Genomic DNA, 13,772 nt, shown 5'->3' with positions numbered 1-13,772 from the left:
CGGCCCGGGGTCCCGTCTCGGCCGGCGCGGGGGCCACGGCCACTGTCACCCGGGCCGGGCGGGCTCTTGCTGCGTCCTACCCGCCTGCCACGGTTCGGCGGGAACCGCACCTCAGCCGAACCTCTCGCAGGCCCCAGAACTGTGTTTTGGCCCTGGGTGGGGGAGGGGGAAGCAGAGGAGGAGAGGGAGCGGGCGGGGGAGGGCGGCGCCGGACGCGGAGCCGCCGCCTTCGCATAAATGGGCGGGCGTGGGTGCAGATGGGGTCAGCCGGGAGCGCTGGTTGCGGGCGGTGAGCTGGGCTCGTCTTCTGACCGGAGCGGCCGGCCTTGGTGCGGGAGGGGCGGCCGGTTTGGAGCAGGGTCGGTCATGGCCAGTGGCAGCTGCCAGGAGAGCGAGGAGGAGGATGAGGAAACTCTGAAGAAGTTGATAGTCAGGCTGAACAATGTCCAGGAAGGAAAACAGATAGAGACGCTGGTCCAAATCCTGGAGGATATGCTCGTGTTCACTTACGCCGACCACGGTAATCGTTTTCCAGGGAACTGTCCCTTTACCGTCCCCCGCCCCGGCCCCCCTTCCCCCGCTGGCCTTTTTCACAAACTTTCCCCCCCCGAACTTTGTGGCCGCACAAACGTGGATTCTTGAGAAGCCGCAAACTCTCTACTCCTTAGGGCAGAAAAGAGCTGACAATTCTAGGAAGGTCTTGAGCTCACTTCTTTTGCTTTCTCCCTCCTTTTCAGACTTAAAAGGGGTGCCATGAATCGTGACTTTGCTACTTTTCCCTAACCCCCTTCTTTTCCAGCCTCCAAGTTATTTCAAGACAAAAATGTCCACGTGCCTCTGTTGATCGTCTTGGACTCGTATATGAGAGTCGCTAGTGTGCAGCAGGTAAAGGAATTGTTTTCATTTCTCCCATTTCCCCTTCTCATTGGAAATAGGTGTTTTTCTATTAATATTCTATAACCAGAGTTCTGGGTTATTTCTGAGATTTGTCCTGACAAACTGCTGACTGTGGTTTTAAGATGGAAGCGTTTTCAAATCATTATCAAATGTTAACTAACGGTGTAAGAGGGCCAACTGTGTGCTCCCTAATTGTATTTAAGAAGTAAGTTTATACAATCGGCTGACAGAATATGGATGGTGGTGGGAGGGGAATAATAATGGATTGAGGTTTAGTTCTGACATTGGCTAGATGGCTAGTTCATCAGTGCTTAAATAAAATTATTCTAAGAATCTTCCCAATGTGCAGCGTGTCCTACAGATGACACAATTGTGAATAGTTTGGGAAAGGGGAATAATGAACAGTAATAGAACTAATAATAATTAAATTAATAAAATGAAGTTACTGGCAAACTCTCATAGGTTTAAGGTTTTCTTTTTTTTTAAACTTGAAGACAGATTTCTAACCTTCTTTAGTTGTAGTACACCTTGTATCATCTAAAGAGAGTGATGTTTTAGGATTCCCCTATAAGTTTAAATCTATACTTCTCAACCGTTTTCATATAAAATGAATGTAAAAATGAATCTTAGAATCTGCACCGTAGGAAACCCAGAAATTTGTTACATATCTTAGATATATTTAAAAAGGAGCCTTAAGATGATAATTAAGGATGATTTACAGTCAAAACAAAATTACTGCCTAAGGTTAACTTCCTTTGTAGATATTGAGATTTGGGGAACTGAAATTACTTTTTTCATTTGCATGTTAGATCCTGAAGGGAAAGAGAATTGAACTTTGAACTCTATCGAGGTGCAGTGTTTCTTAATACCTACTTGAGAGGCTAGACAGATGTAAGAATTATCTGGATCTCTTAAGTCTGTATCTGTCTATCTTATGCTAATCTCTGTGTCTAGCTATGTCTAGTTTGGGTGAAACATATATCTAGCTTCTTTTATATGAAGATGTTTATATCTCAGATAAATGGTTACTTTTATTTTTCTTCAACTGAAATATTTCCCATTTGACTATTGATTTTCAGGCTGTTAGCAAAGATCATGAAAAAATGGAGGCATGATAAAGACACTGTTCTTTTTAACACCCAATGTCTGAATTTTGCCCATGAAACATGAGTCACTCCCTGGCACTGACCTATTGTGCTTGCTACTCTCCACCCACATCATCCTTCTTACTTGCCTCTGCTTTGGTGTTCCAAAGTGCCTTGTCTGGCAGCCTCCGTTACTTGGATTCTGTCCTTGGTATAGTCTCCTCTGCCAGGTACAACTCAGAACAATTGGGCCCCGGGTGACCTTCGGTCTGCAGGGTCTAGAGGAGGCAGTGCTAGACTTGAGAATCCAGGGAAGCCTGCAACATTCCCACCACCTAATTCTTCTTCATTTTAGAAACTGCCTGAGCCTGGACATGTTTGTTTGGAGTAGTTATGACTGTCACTCAATATCCTTGCCCAGTAGGTACCAGAGATAAATGAAAATAAGGAATTGTCTTTTGATTTGGTAATTTAATGGAATAGAATTATTAGTTTCAGCACAAAATATTAATCTACAAAGGACATTATGTATATTATATCATTTGATTCTCACTGGACTCTCACTATCCTCTCAGAAATCTCACTGAATGTTTTTTCCTCAGAATAAGTAGCTCATTTAGGATCGCAGAGCTAGTGACAGAGTCAGGACTCAAGCTTCACACACCTTCAGAATCTTTTTCCATCATAGAGTAGGTGCTGATATCATAAGATTTTTGCGCAAGTAAAAAGTACCACGGTATGGTACAAATACTGTGGCCGTGCTACACACAATGACATTATCGATTTAAATTATCATTGATCTTATCAAAGGGATGTGGAGTGGGGTAGCTCTACTGATATTTTAATACTCCACTTAAAAGAAAAAAAAAGTTTTTCCTTCAGATTTCTTCATATTACTGGTGAAATTAGTATAGATATTCTTTAAAGCTTTATATCTTGAATCAGCTGGAGGTGCTGAATTAAAAGCACTTGATGAATTTAAGGAGTTAAGGTAAAGTACCCTTCAAAAGTAAATAGAAGGTTTGTTTTCAGAATTCATTTAACATGATATTCCAGACTCTGAATTTTTATTTTCAATGTCTTTTCATATTTTATTAGTTCTCCTTAATAAATCACAATTTTTAGAGAATTGGTAGTTAGGCTGCTGTCTTATAAATTTCTTTTCCTGTAAGTCATCTGATCATTTCTCTGTGTTCTTCAATTTACGTTACTTCTCTTTATCCACACAGTTTCCACCTTGATGTAAGTGAGTGAAATATATAAAAGTGACTAAAATTTTCTTTAACCCTGAGACTCTTTCCCATTGTGCATTACTTAGATACTTGAGTTTACAGAATAATTATAATAAAGTGAAACTACCAATTTAATTGTATTATAACTGTACAGGATGGGAGCCTTCTCTTTTTGAAAGATAAGCTTTTAATTGAATACATTAATGGATCAATTGTTACCTCTGCTTTGCTGCTAGCAATTCTATTTAATCTTGGAAGCTCAGTTGCCTCAGTCTTTTTGCAAAACAATTACTGATGCTGCTGCTTCATCAAGCAAAACAAAACAGGTTTTCTCCTTGAGTCAGCCATGCAGGTGCAGAGATGAGTACAGCATCCTGTGTGATTTATGATTTTATATTTCCCACCAGAAACTGTTCCAAATGTTAATTTTTGAAATACTTGGGGAAAAAAGTCTTGATGATTTTATGAAAGCACAAAAATAGCCAGTTTCTATGACATCCAGATTGTCAATATCTGTTCAGCTTATGTGGAGGAGGTTGTCTACTTAAATATAGGCAAAAATAGCTGTCAGAAATTACTTCCTTTTCAAGGAATTTGAAATCGTGTAAGAGAAAGTGATGACAGAGTAAAGCAATTCATGCTTAATCCAGAAAAGATCTGGAAATAATATTGTAAAGAGATCTTATGTAATCACTTTTATCTTATTAAATACCCCTTGTTTATTCCTGTAAACAAGTAGGAAACGTGCCATTATTCCTTTTTGTTGCGTAGAGATTTCTCCCCTTTTCACTCAACCCTCTGTACCACTCAGCTCCAACTCACGTATCCAGTCTCATTTAGCAATGGGCCCCTCTTTGGCAGCCTCCTCACCATTTAACATCTTACTTTACTTCCTCACAACTCATCAGTATTAGAAGTTTCCATTTCCCTATTTTGAGTGACCAAATTTATAATTCTTTTGAAATCTGGCTCAAATCCTACCTTTTCTGTATTATATTCTTCCCTGAGTAATGCTAGCGAATCCTGCTTTCAGGATTCATATTATATTGGTATTTATCACACATCGTGCTTAGGCACTTTTTCATTAATCTCTAGATCTGCATGTATATGCATTTTCTATTTTCTTTTTCTGACCATATCAAGTTTAGTTCTGTAATATAGTAGAAAGAATTGAAGAGTCCTTAAATTTGGGGAGGAAACTATAACAGGAAAAGTGAGTTAAATTTAATCTCCAGTTTGGAATTAAAATATCGTACTGAAAAAAATGTATTTTTTTCAGAAGTAAAGAGCAGCTTAATCAAGTTGGCATCATGTATAAATGAGCTGAACGAAGGTATATTTAAAATGCATCAGGAAGATCATACTTAATTTGGAAATGTGAGAGAGTTCAGGGACACTTGTGATGTCTAGACCTCAACAGCTCATATTTAGGTGTATGGAAGAAATCTAGAGGGATCCACTGAGAAATTCTACCTCCTCTCTATCTCATAGTGCCTTTCTCTTTTACTTATGAAAGATGTTACATTGTCATCACATGATGCTACTTCTTTTGCTATTTTTTCTAGCTCCATTATCTGGGGAGCAGTCTTTCCTGATAACTTACACTTTGCCATCAAAATCTCCAACTTCCTCTAATCCTCCATTCCAAACTACTTCATTTCTTCTTATAATTAAAGTACTAAATATTTAGAAGGAAATCTGTCAGGTAGATATGCCTTAAAAAGTACGGAGCCCTGAGAATAGCCTTTCCTGTACTTCATAATTTTGGTGTGTCCTCTAAAACTATTTTTTCGTGTGTTTTATTTCCTTTTATATAGACAATAGGCAGTCTATTGCCTTCATTATTCAGAAATGTTATAATATTTTTTGTATGCCTTTTCAGTAGATTTTTGAAGAAAGATGTATTCTAAGTATATGAGTTGCTTTTCTCAGCATTTTTAGAGTATCATTTTGTTTTAAAATAACTATTTTCAAATAATGTAGCCACTTATTCTATTAAGAATGAAGAGATTCTTTGACTGAATATATTCTATTTGTTTTGTTTTTTTTTAAATGTGAATATTTGTCTTTCTTGTTTTTAGGTGGGTTGGTCACTTTTATGCAAATTAATAGAAATCTGTCCAAATACAATGCAAAGCTTAATGGGTCCCCAGGATATTGGACATGATTGGGAAGTCCTAGGGGTTCACCAGTAAGTATGCAAAAACAAACTCCATTGAATATTTATCTGTACATATGACAACCGTTCCCTTGATACATTATATTTGCAATCCAAGCCAATCTAGTAAAAATCCTTTAAAATACATATAGTTTTCCTTGAATCAATGATTTACATTTATAGAGAGCTTTTGACTCAGAAGTCTATAATCTATTTGAATTAGAAAACTAACATTTGAGGTAAGAAGTCAGGTGTTGTTATTATTTTAGTAATTTAATAATAGGTATACAATTGATTAAGTTGTAGATTGTTAATGACTGCTTATGAATTCAAACTAAGGAAAGATTTTTTTTTCTTCTTTTACTTTTTAATAGTAGAACTGACAAACCACTACTTCTTCAAAACAAAAATATGGGAACTAAAATGTTAGTTCTATAAATAGTAATTTAGAAGTTTATGCTTTACTGTCTTTAAAAAGTACATTTATGTATATTCATACATATATATTTAATGAGCTTAAACTACAGCTTTCAAAATGAAGAAAAAAGAGGAAATTATCTTTCAGCACATCTGCAGCCAAATCTTGATAGCTATTTACCAGCTATATTATTGCAGTTTGCAACATAATGACTTCTTAAATGAGACTACTTCTTTAGCCATAATTAGTTAAGAAAAACTTTTCTGAAAAAAAATGTGTTTCTAGGAAAATCCTTTTTGGATAACTTTGTTTCTTGACATTTAAGAAAATATCTTCTGTCATCAACTTTAGGTGTTCTTTATACCTAATGTGACTTTTCTTTACCACAGAGAAGTGAATACTAATTGCTTCCAAAGGCATATTGCTTGTGGAAAATGTAATTTAAAGCAAAACTAAATTTTACATCTTTGCATTATTTATTAGTATTAACTGTGGCTGCAGATTTTGACAAATCAGAGCTGTTTGTTCATAGGCGAGCATGTCTGTGCTTATACATTTTTCCATCTTTGATAAACATGTGTTGCTGTTCTTCGGTTTCTAGAATCTAAAGACTGTGCTTTGAAAAGAGACTATTTACAGTTAATAGGTGCTCTCATCTCCAAACTAATCTCTGAAATTCTATGAGTCAGTAGTAAAGAATACTGCATTTAATGAGGAATTAGACAAAATATGCCTGCAATTAGTAGTTGTAATGTTATGTGTCCCTTGGTTTGGATGAGAATTTCCAAGATCCCCAAAGATTAGCCATCTATAACTTTAGGGAGCAATGGAAAACTCATCTAGTCATATTCTGGTATAAACCAAATGTTCAAATTAACTTACCTAAGCGTTTCTACAGGGAGTTTCATTCACTCATTTATTTGGTCACTCATTATTCATTCATCTTCTGTTCGTCAGGTATTACACTCCTTTAGGCCAGAAGTAGTGTGAACAGTGTAGACACACTCTCTCTACAGTGGAGCATATTAGATCATTACCAGCAAATATTTATTGTAAAACATATCTCCTTATATTCAAGCACTTTTATCTCCCCAAAGGCTTACAGTACTAAAGAAGAAATCTCTTGTGTGGTGTTGAAGTCAGGAATAGTGGGAGTGGTGCAGGGAGAGGTAGGGGCAGCATAGGTAGGAGGAGAATTGACAGAGTCAAAGGACATGGTCTCTCAATTCCTCACCTCACCACCTGGAGACCACGTGCCGTTTCTTGGATCTAGGTGAAGCCATGGAGGCTCTCTCTTCTCCTAACATTAGAAAGCCAAACAGCACTGGGGTAGGAATAGACTAAAGATTGTATATATATATATTTTTTCGGTACGCGGGCCTCTCACTGTTGTGGCCTCTCCCGTTGTGGAGCACAGGCTCCAGACGCGCAGGCTCAGCGGCCATGGCTCACGGGCCCAGCCGCTCCGCGGCATGTGGGATCTTCCCAGACCAGGGCACGAACCCATGTCCCCTGCATCGGCAGGCGGAGTCTCAACCACTGCGCCACCAGGGAAGCCTAAGATTGTATATTTTAGAATTGATAACTCAGGGGCTCAAATTTAATGCATTTGAACTAATTGAATACTATTGATAGACTAGGTTCACTTTCTGTTATAAAATATCAATTTCTCTTTCAAAAATAGTAAAAATCAATAATATAAATATTCAAATGGTTAGTTTTTATATACAAGCTAACATTTTAATTACATCTCTCTATAATAATATCAATGTGTATAACATATAATTCACAAGTTTGTATCACATATAAAATGATTGATCCCTTGGTGCATATAACTCAATATTATTTTGGATATAGAATTGGGTGAAATAGTTAATAATTGAATTTGAATGTTTAGAGGAAAAAGTTATAACTTTTCTATTGAGACTCATAATAATTCCCTGTTAATCATCGTAAACCTGACTCAGGTTTACAGGGAGAAAAAATACACTAGCTTCAATATAGGGAATGAAATACAATGAGATGAATAAAAATGTAGGTGAGTAAAAAACAATATCTGAAAGAGCAAACATCTAGGTATGATCTTGATCTTTGTTTTTAATTACAGACTGATTCTTAAAATGCTAACAGTTCATAATGCCAGTGTCAACCTGTCAACAGTTGGATTGAAGGCCTTAGATCTTCTCCTAACTTCAGGTAGTATATACACACATTTTTAATGTTGACTCAAAAAAACATTTAAAATCATTTGCTAAATGTGTTTTGATGTTTTTTGTTTAAAGTATAATCACATAATATAACCTCAATATTGATGATTTCCAAAATTCTGTGTTTCCATTTTCCTTTTTTTAAAAAATAAATTTATTTATTTATTTTTGGCTGCATTGGGTCTTCGTTGCTGGGCGCAGGCTTTCTCTAGTTGCGGGGAGCAGGGGCTACTTTTCATTGAGTGTGTGGGCTTCTCACTGGGTGACTTCTCTTTGTTGTGGAGCATGGGCTCTAGGTGCGTGGGCTTCAGTAGTTGTGGCATGTGGGCTCAGTAGTGTGGCTTGCGGGCTCTAGAGCACAGGCTCAGTAGTTGCGGCGCACGGGCTTTGTTGCTCTGTGACATGTGGGGTCTTCCTGGACCAGGGCCCAAACCTGTGTCCCCTGCATTGGCAGGCAGATTCTTAACCATTGCGCCACCAGGGAATCCCCTCCATTTTCTTTCCTTATCTCTTTTCTCTACACTTTTTCTCTCAAAAATACCACCCAACATCTTGGCCTTAAACAACGCCTTATATATTACTCCCAAATCTAATGTCTGTCACCAGCTTTGCTTCTCAGGTCTGGTCCCACATCTCACATTCTCATTAGTTTGTTAGCCATACATGTCCTTGTCATGACCGTATTGCACTTCATTATATCTCTAATATGTTTTCTATAATATATGCTCTAGAGTATGACATAATAGTAATATGTCATAATAAAAATACATAACATTTCTTCTTGAGTGCTTGCTAAATGCTAGGCTTAGCATGTAAAATACTTAATATGCTTTTAAAAGCATAATCCTCAAAACATCCCTTGAGTTTAGTATTTTATCTCAGTTTTCTAGAGAACACTGAAGCATAGAGAGATTACCTCAGCCAAAAACTAGTAGAACCAGGGTCTGATTTCACATGTCAGGTTCTTTCCCTGAGTAAACTTATACTTGGAGGATAATGGACCTGAAAACAAAGAATGTTGCTGTGGTGCAATAGTTGTGATCATTGCTGTGACAGACACTTGCTATGATGTAAGGTTCTGAGAAGAAAGGCTCCTTTCAGGGAAGCTAAGCATGAAGGATAGGGTGGATTTCCTTCAAAGTGTGAAGGGTGCTTTAGGTCAAGAAAACAGCATGTGCAGTGTTGCAGAGGCCTGAGAGGGGCTGGATGTGTGGGTGGTAAGATTTTTAAAGGCCCTCATTGGCCATGCTAAGTGATGAAGGTCCAATAGGAGAAAGAGAAAGGAAGAAAGAGGGTGAAGATCAGAGAATGAACTGAAGAGGGATAGGAAAGGCCAGAAGGTACTCACCACTTCACCAGAGCCTTTTATTAAAATATATAATGGGTACTAACTAGTCTTAACCATGATTTATTTAAACTTATCCTTGGGATCTTTTTTTTTGGTGGGGGTGGGGAGGTAAAGATTTATTCTCCATTTGGCAATGGACAGGAGGTTTATGAATTTGAGAAATCTCCCAACATGAATATATCAAGGTTAGCAGCATGTAGACAAATAGTAATTTGACATGTGTTTTGAAAAGACTAGTTAATTTCTTCCACGTAACATTAAGAATTTTGAGATTTTAGGAAAGTTTGTAATGTGTTTTAGAGTCCATTTCAGGTACTTATTAGAGGCTAATTTATGAATCATTTTTTTGTTTGGCTTATTTGTTAACTGAGGTAATAGTTATTGGGCATTTACTGCTGTGCTGGCTGCTAGAGAACTCTCAGACAGGTGAGGCAAAGTTCCTACAATGTAGAAGTTCACAGTCCTGCACCACTGTCCAATATAACTTTTTGCAATGAAGGAAATGTTGTATATGTTCAAAATCATGACAAGTAGCCACATGTGGTGGTTGAACATTGGAAATGTGAGAAAGTGAATTTTAATTTTATTTAATTTTAATTGATTTAAATTTGAGTTTAAGTAGCCTCATGTGATTGGTGGCTACAGAATTGGACAGCACTGAGAAACAGATAAAAAGCATTTAAAGAAATGATTTCAATGTAACGAGGAAAGTACTCTAACAGAGATATGAAGAAAACCACCATAGGAACAAAGAGAAGAGAACAGCTAAGCTCATTTGTAGGAGTTAAGAGCATGGTCATGACCTGCTTTAATTTTAATCCAGCTCTGCCTCTTATTTGTTCTACTTTGGGCAAAGTCACTGCATCACTTCTGTGCCTCAGTTTCCTTATCTCTATCTAACATGAGGATTGCACCTACCTCACGGGGTTGTGGTGGTTTACACGTGTTAGAGTGAACTATCAATACTTCAACCTATGTCTGACATGTTATGTGCTGTAGAAATGTTTGTTACAACTGCCACTCCTACAGTTTTTGTTGACAGAATAGGTACTGTTTGTGTTATTTCTTGATTTAAGGTAGGATCATATTTGGTGCAGGAAATGGCAAAGGCATTCCATGAAGCTAGTGCAAGTGCAAAAAGATATCAAAAGAAATGTGTTTGTGATGAGCAAGGAGTTTAGCATGTTTGGAGTCAGTAGCGCAGGGAGGGACGTGAGGCTGATGAGATACATGTAGTCTGTGAAAAGTCTTGTTTGTCAGACTGAGGAGTGCGAGAAGGCCTTAGAAGACTTCAGCAAGGGATTTACAGATCCCATTTGTGTTTTAGAAATATAATGCAGCAGGTAAACTAGTTAGGTAGGGATTTGGGCCTACCAGAGCAATTATGCAATTGTGTTTGCATTCTAGGTGAGAAGTGTTGGGGTCCTGAACAAGACAGAAATGGAGGGGCCTAGTTCAAAAGGAGTTTTTGAGATATTTAGAAGTTGGACTTGAAGGACTTGGTAATGAGTTGATTCTTTGGCTAGTCAGAGAATGAGAAGAGAGAGGGAGGATGAAAGAAGGAAGATGACTGTAGTTTCTCTGGTAACTATTGGATGGTGGTTATTGATGAAGAGATGGAACTGGGGTAGGCTAGGTTTGGGTGGCCATGGAGTATTCAGATGGTGTGGTCTAAGAGGCAGGTAGAAATGTTTCAGGAATTCGGGGCAAGAGGTCTTGGCTATGGGTATTGATTGGGAATCACAAGAGTTATGGTAAAGTGTACTGGGAATTTATCTCATTTAGAAAGACTGTAAAGCTTGATAGGTCTAACATCTGGGGCAATTAAGTGGTTCATCAAAAAGAGAAGTCCACAAACCATTCATAGCCCTCATGTAGAAATGAAGACATTAAATGTTAAAGCAGCTATTTACTTGGAGCATATTGTTCTCTTTGAAATAGGTAAAATCACTTTGCTGATATTGGATGAAGAAAATGATATTTTCTTGTTAATTTTTGATGCCATGCGCACATTTTCAGCCAATGACGAAGTCCAGAAACTTGGATGCAAAGCTTTACATGTGCTGTTTGAGAGAGGTATTTAAAATGTCAAATTCTTTATTTTGATATTTATATAAGAAGAAAGGGTTTATAGTGGGATAAGTAGGATATAATTATGATAATAAGAAAATATCTGAAATTGTACTATTTATTAAAAGTTGGATTGTCAGTCAAAGATAAGTAATGGAGTTAATTCAGAAATATTGCTTGTTTTTGCAGAATGAATTTCATTCATGGATTATCAATTATGCAATTGTAGTAAACTTTCTTCCATTGCTTAACAAGGCATAGGTTCACTTTGCAAACTGTACGTGTAGGAATTAAGGAAGAAAAAGTAATACTGTGAAGCCAAGCATAGGTTAAGTTTGGGTTTATGATGTTAAGTCATCACCAGAGTTTTAGAAATTGCTAAAGGCTCTGGATAAAGAACCAAGAGGTTTACAAAGTATCCCTTAGGAAAAAGACTAATATGTATTTTATCACATGACACTGAGAATGATGACAGAGATAACCATGTAATTTTATAGTTGGTTGGAACCTTTAGTCCTTCCACTGGCTTGATGAGGAAATGGATCAGAGAAGTGAAATGAGCAACCTGCCGGAGAGTACACAGCTAGTTATCTCCATTACAGTTCAATTTACCACAGTTTTTGAGAGCACCTTTTGTGTCATTATGAGAACCAAGAGTGCTAGGAGTTTAGGATAAGAATAACGTATGTGGGCCCTGTGTTCATATCAGTTTACCTACTCTAGTTTCTGGAAGCTCCAGGAATGGAAATTCTACTGTTTAATTCCCTGTCTTATTCCAGAAGGACTTCAAATAGCTTATAGGTATTTATAATACATTAGAGGAAAAGAAAAATGAATGAGGAAATGGGTGAAGGGAAAATGATATGAAGCTAGGTTAAATTTACTGCTTACTTCAGATCCTGTATCATTGCGAAGGGATAATGATATGAAGCTAGGTTAAATTTACTGCTTACTTCAGATCCTGTATCTTTGCGAAGGGATGGACCAGAAATTTGGTTCTTTGCTTCCTATCAGGCAAAGAGGTAAACATCATTGGTTACAAAGTTACTTGAGATAAAAGTAAACTCATTAATCACAAGAAGCAATCAGTCTCATGGGAGACTTGAGAAAATACTCCCTTGGGTTTCCCTGGATAAGTTGATAAAATACATACAGTTTGCAAGGAGCACAGTGTATTTCAGTGAAAGAGATTCTATCAAGAGTCAGAACAGCATGGGCATGGGGCTCAGCTCTCTGGTGGTGGAAGAGAGGAATGGAGGAACTGCATGTCTTTCAGGCTGTCTTCTCTAAATGTCATATCTTGAAACTAAGCTTTTGATAAGAATTGGGCAGAATAGAGTTTGAGGAATTACTGTCTTGAGGGCTTATAATCTTCTGTGCTGCAGTTTAAGGAGCACATTCTTATTCATGAAATAAGGGTTAGCATCACTCACCGGCATTGTGGGATCCATCTAGGACACATGAAGAAGCACCAGGGAATGTTAAAAAGATGATCTTATTTGATAGATCAGTGCTGACAGTATTGTGATTGTAAATGTAGAGTAGAAACATTTCTGAAGTTTTCAAGAATATGAAGTTCCCCAGGACTTAGTGGCACGTGTAAAGTTAATTTTCAAAATTTGAAACTATGCTCTGGAAGCTGTTTCATAAAATGAGAAGGTTTGGTGATACTTCTCATTTATTAGAAGAACCCAGTCAATTTCACATTATATTATATGGACTATTGGTGTAAAGTTGAACAGCAAAAAGTAATGTTGATTATGAAGAGTGACACTAACATTTATGTCAGTGTCCTTCTCAGGCTAGATAAACCAGATTTTTATACATGTTTTTGAGGTTCCCACCCAATAAAATGACTCCAAATGAAACTCATTGGCTTGATCTCAAGACTTTAATTATGAAAATTAATGATGACAATTTTTGATCTCTGATGAAGTCAAGACCATTAAGATAAAGTATTTTGAAGTCTAATTACTTGTTATTTGCTAAAGTTCATTCCTCTTGAACTCATGCATTTAGCTGAACTGCCCTTCAACAATGTACCATTAATCACTCCTTTTTAAGTATTGTCATATGTTCACTTCAGTCTGCCATCTTTATTATTCACTGATTAGTTTTCTCTAGAATCTTTCAAGTGAAATTGTAAATAATTTTATTTTTCTGAGAACTGTTTGGTCACTACATTTCAAAACATGGAATAACTAATATGGGTCAAAACAATTATTTTAACCTCAATAGCTTTTTTCCCCATTATAAAATTCCTAGGAAGGGCTCTTTGCTAAACTATAATTTTTAATTTATGTTTGTTGTATCTACTGTCTTATCTAATCATCATGAATATTATATTTTTGAGTAAT

The 13,772-nt window shown here is 37.1% G+C and overlaps 1 protein-coding gene across 4 annotated transcripts in view; it reads left to right on the top strand.

Annotated features, from left to right (window-relative positions):
• Positions 1–238: 238 nt before the first annotated feature.
• Positions 239–13,772, top strand: part of LRRK2 (leucine rich repeat kinase 2) — a 142,163-nt gene continuing 128,629 nt past the window's right edge. For 3 of the 4 annotated variants that reach the window (XM_060111823.1, XM_060111822.1, XM_060111821.1), the window contains exons 1-5: positions 239–520; positions 800–885; positions 5,296–5,405; positions 7,898–7,986; positions 11,287–11,421. In XM_060111823.1, coding sequence (XP_059967806.1) covers positions 367–520; positions 800–885; positions 5,296–5,405; positions 7,898–7,986; positions 11,287–11,421 — 574 coding nt within the window. In that variant the 5' untranslated portion in view covers positions 239–366. The remainder of the gene's footprint in view (positions 521–799; positions 886–5,295; positions 5,406–7,897; positions 7,987–11,286; positions 11,422–13,772) is intronic. The other variant, XM_060111824.1, reaches the window with a different exon arrangement.

The sequence above is a fragment of the Mesoplodon densirostris genome, chromosome 11, assembly GCF_025265405.1.
Source record: "Mesoplodon densirostris isolate mMesDen1 chromosome 11, mMesDen1 primary haplotype, whole genome shotgun sequence".
Taxonomy (NCBI): Eukaryota; Metazoa; Chordata; class Mammalia; order Artiodactyla; family Ziphiidae; genus Mesoplodon; species Mesoplodon densirostris.
The sequence above is the reverse complement of the archived record's forward strand: the minus strand, read 5'-3'. Positions and strand labels throughout refer to the sequence as shown.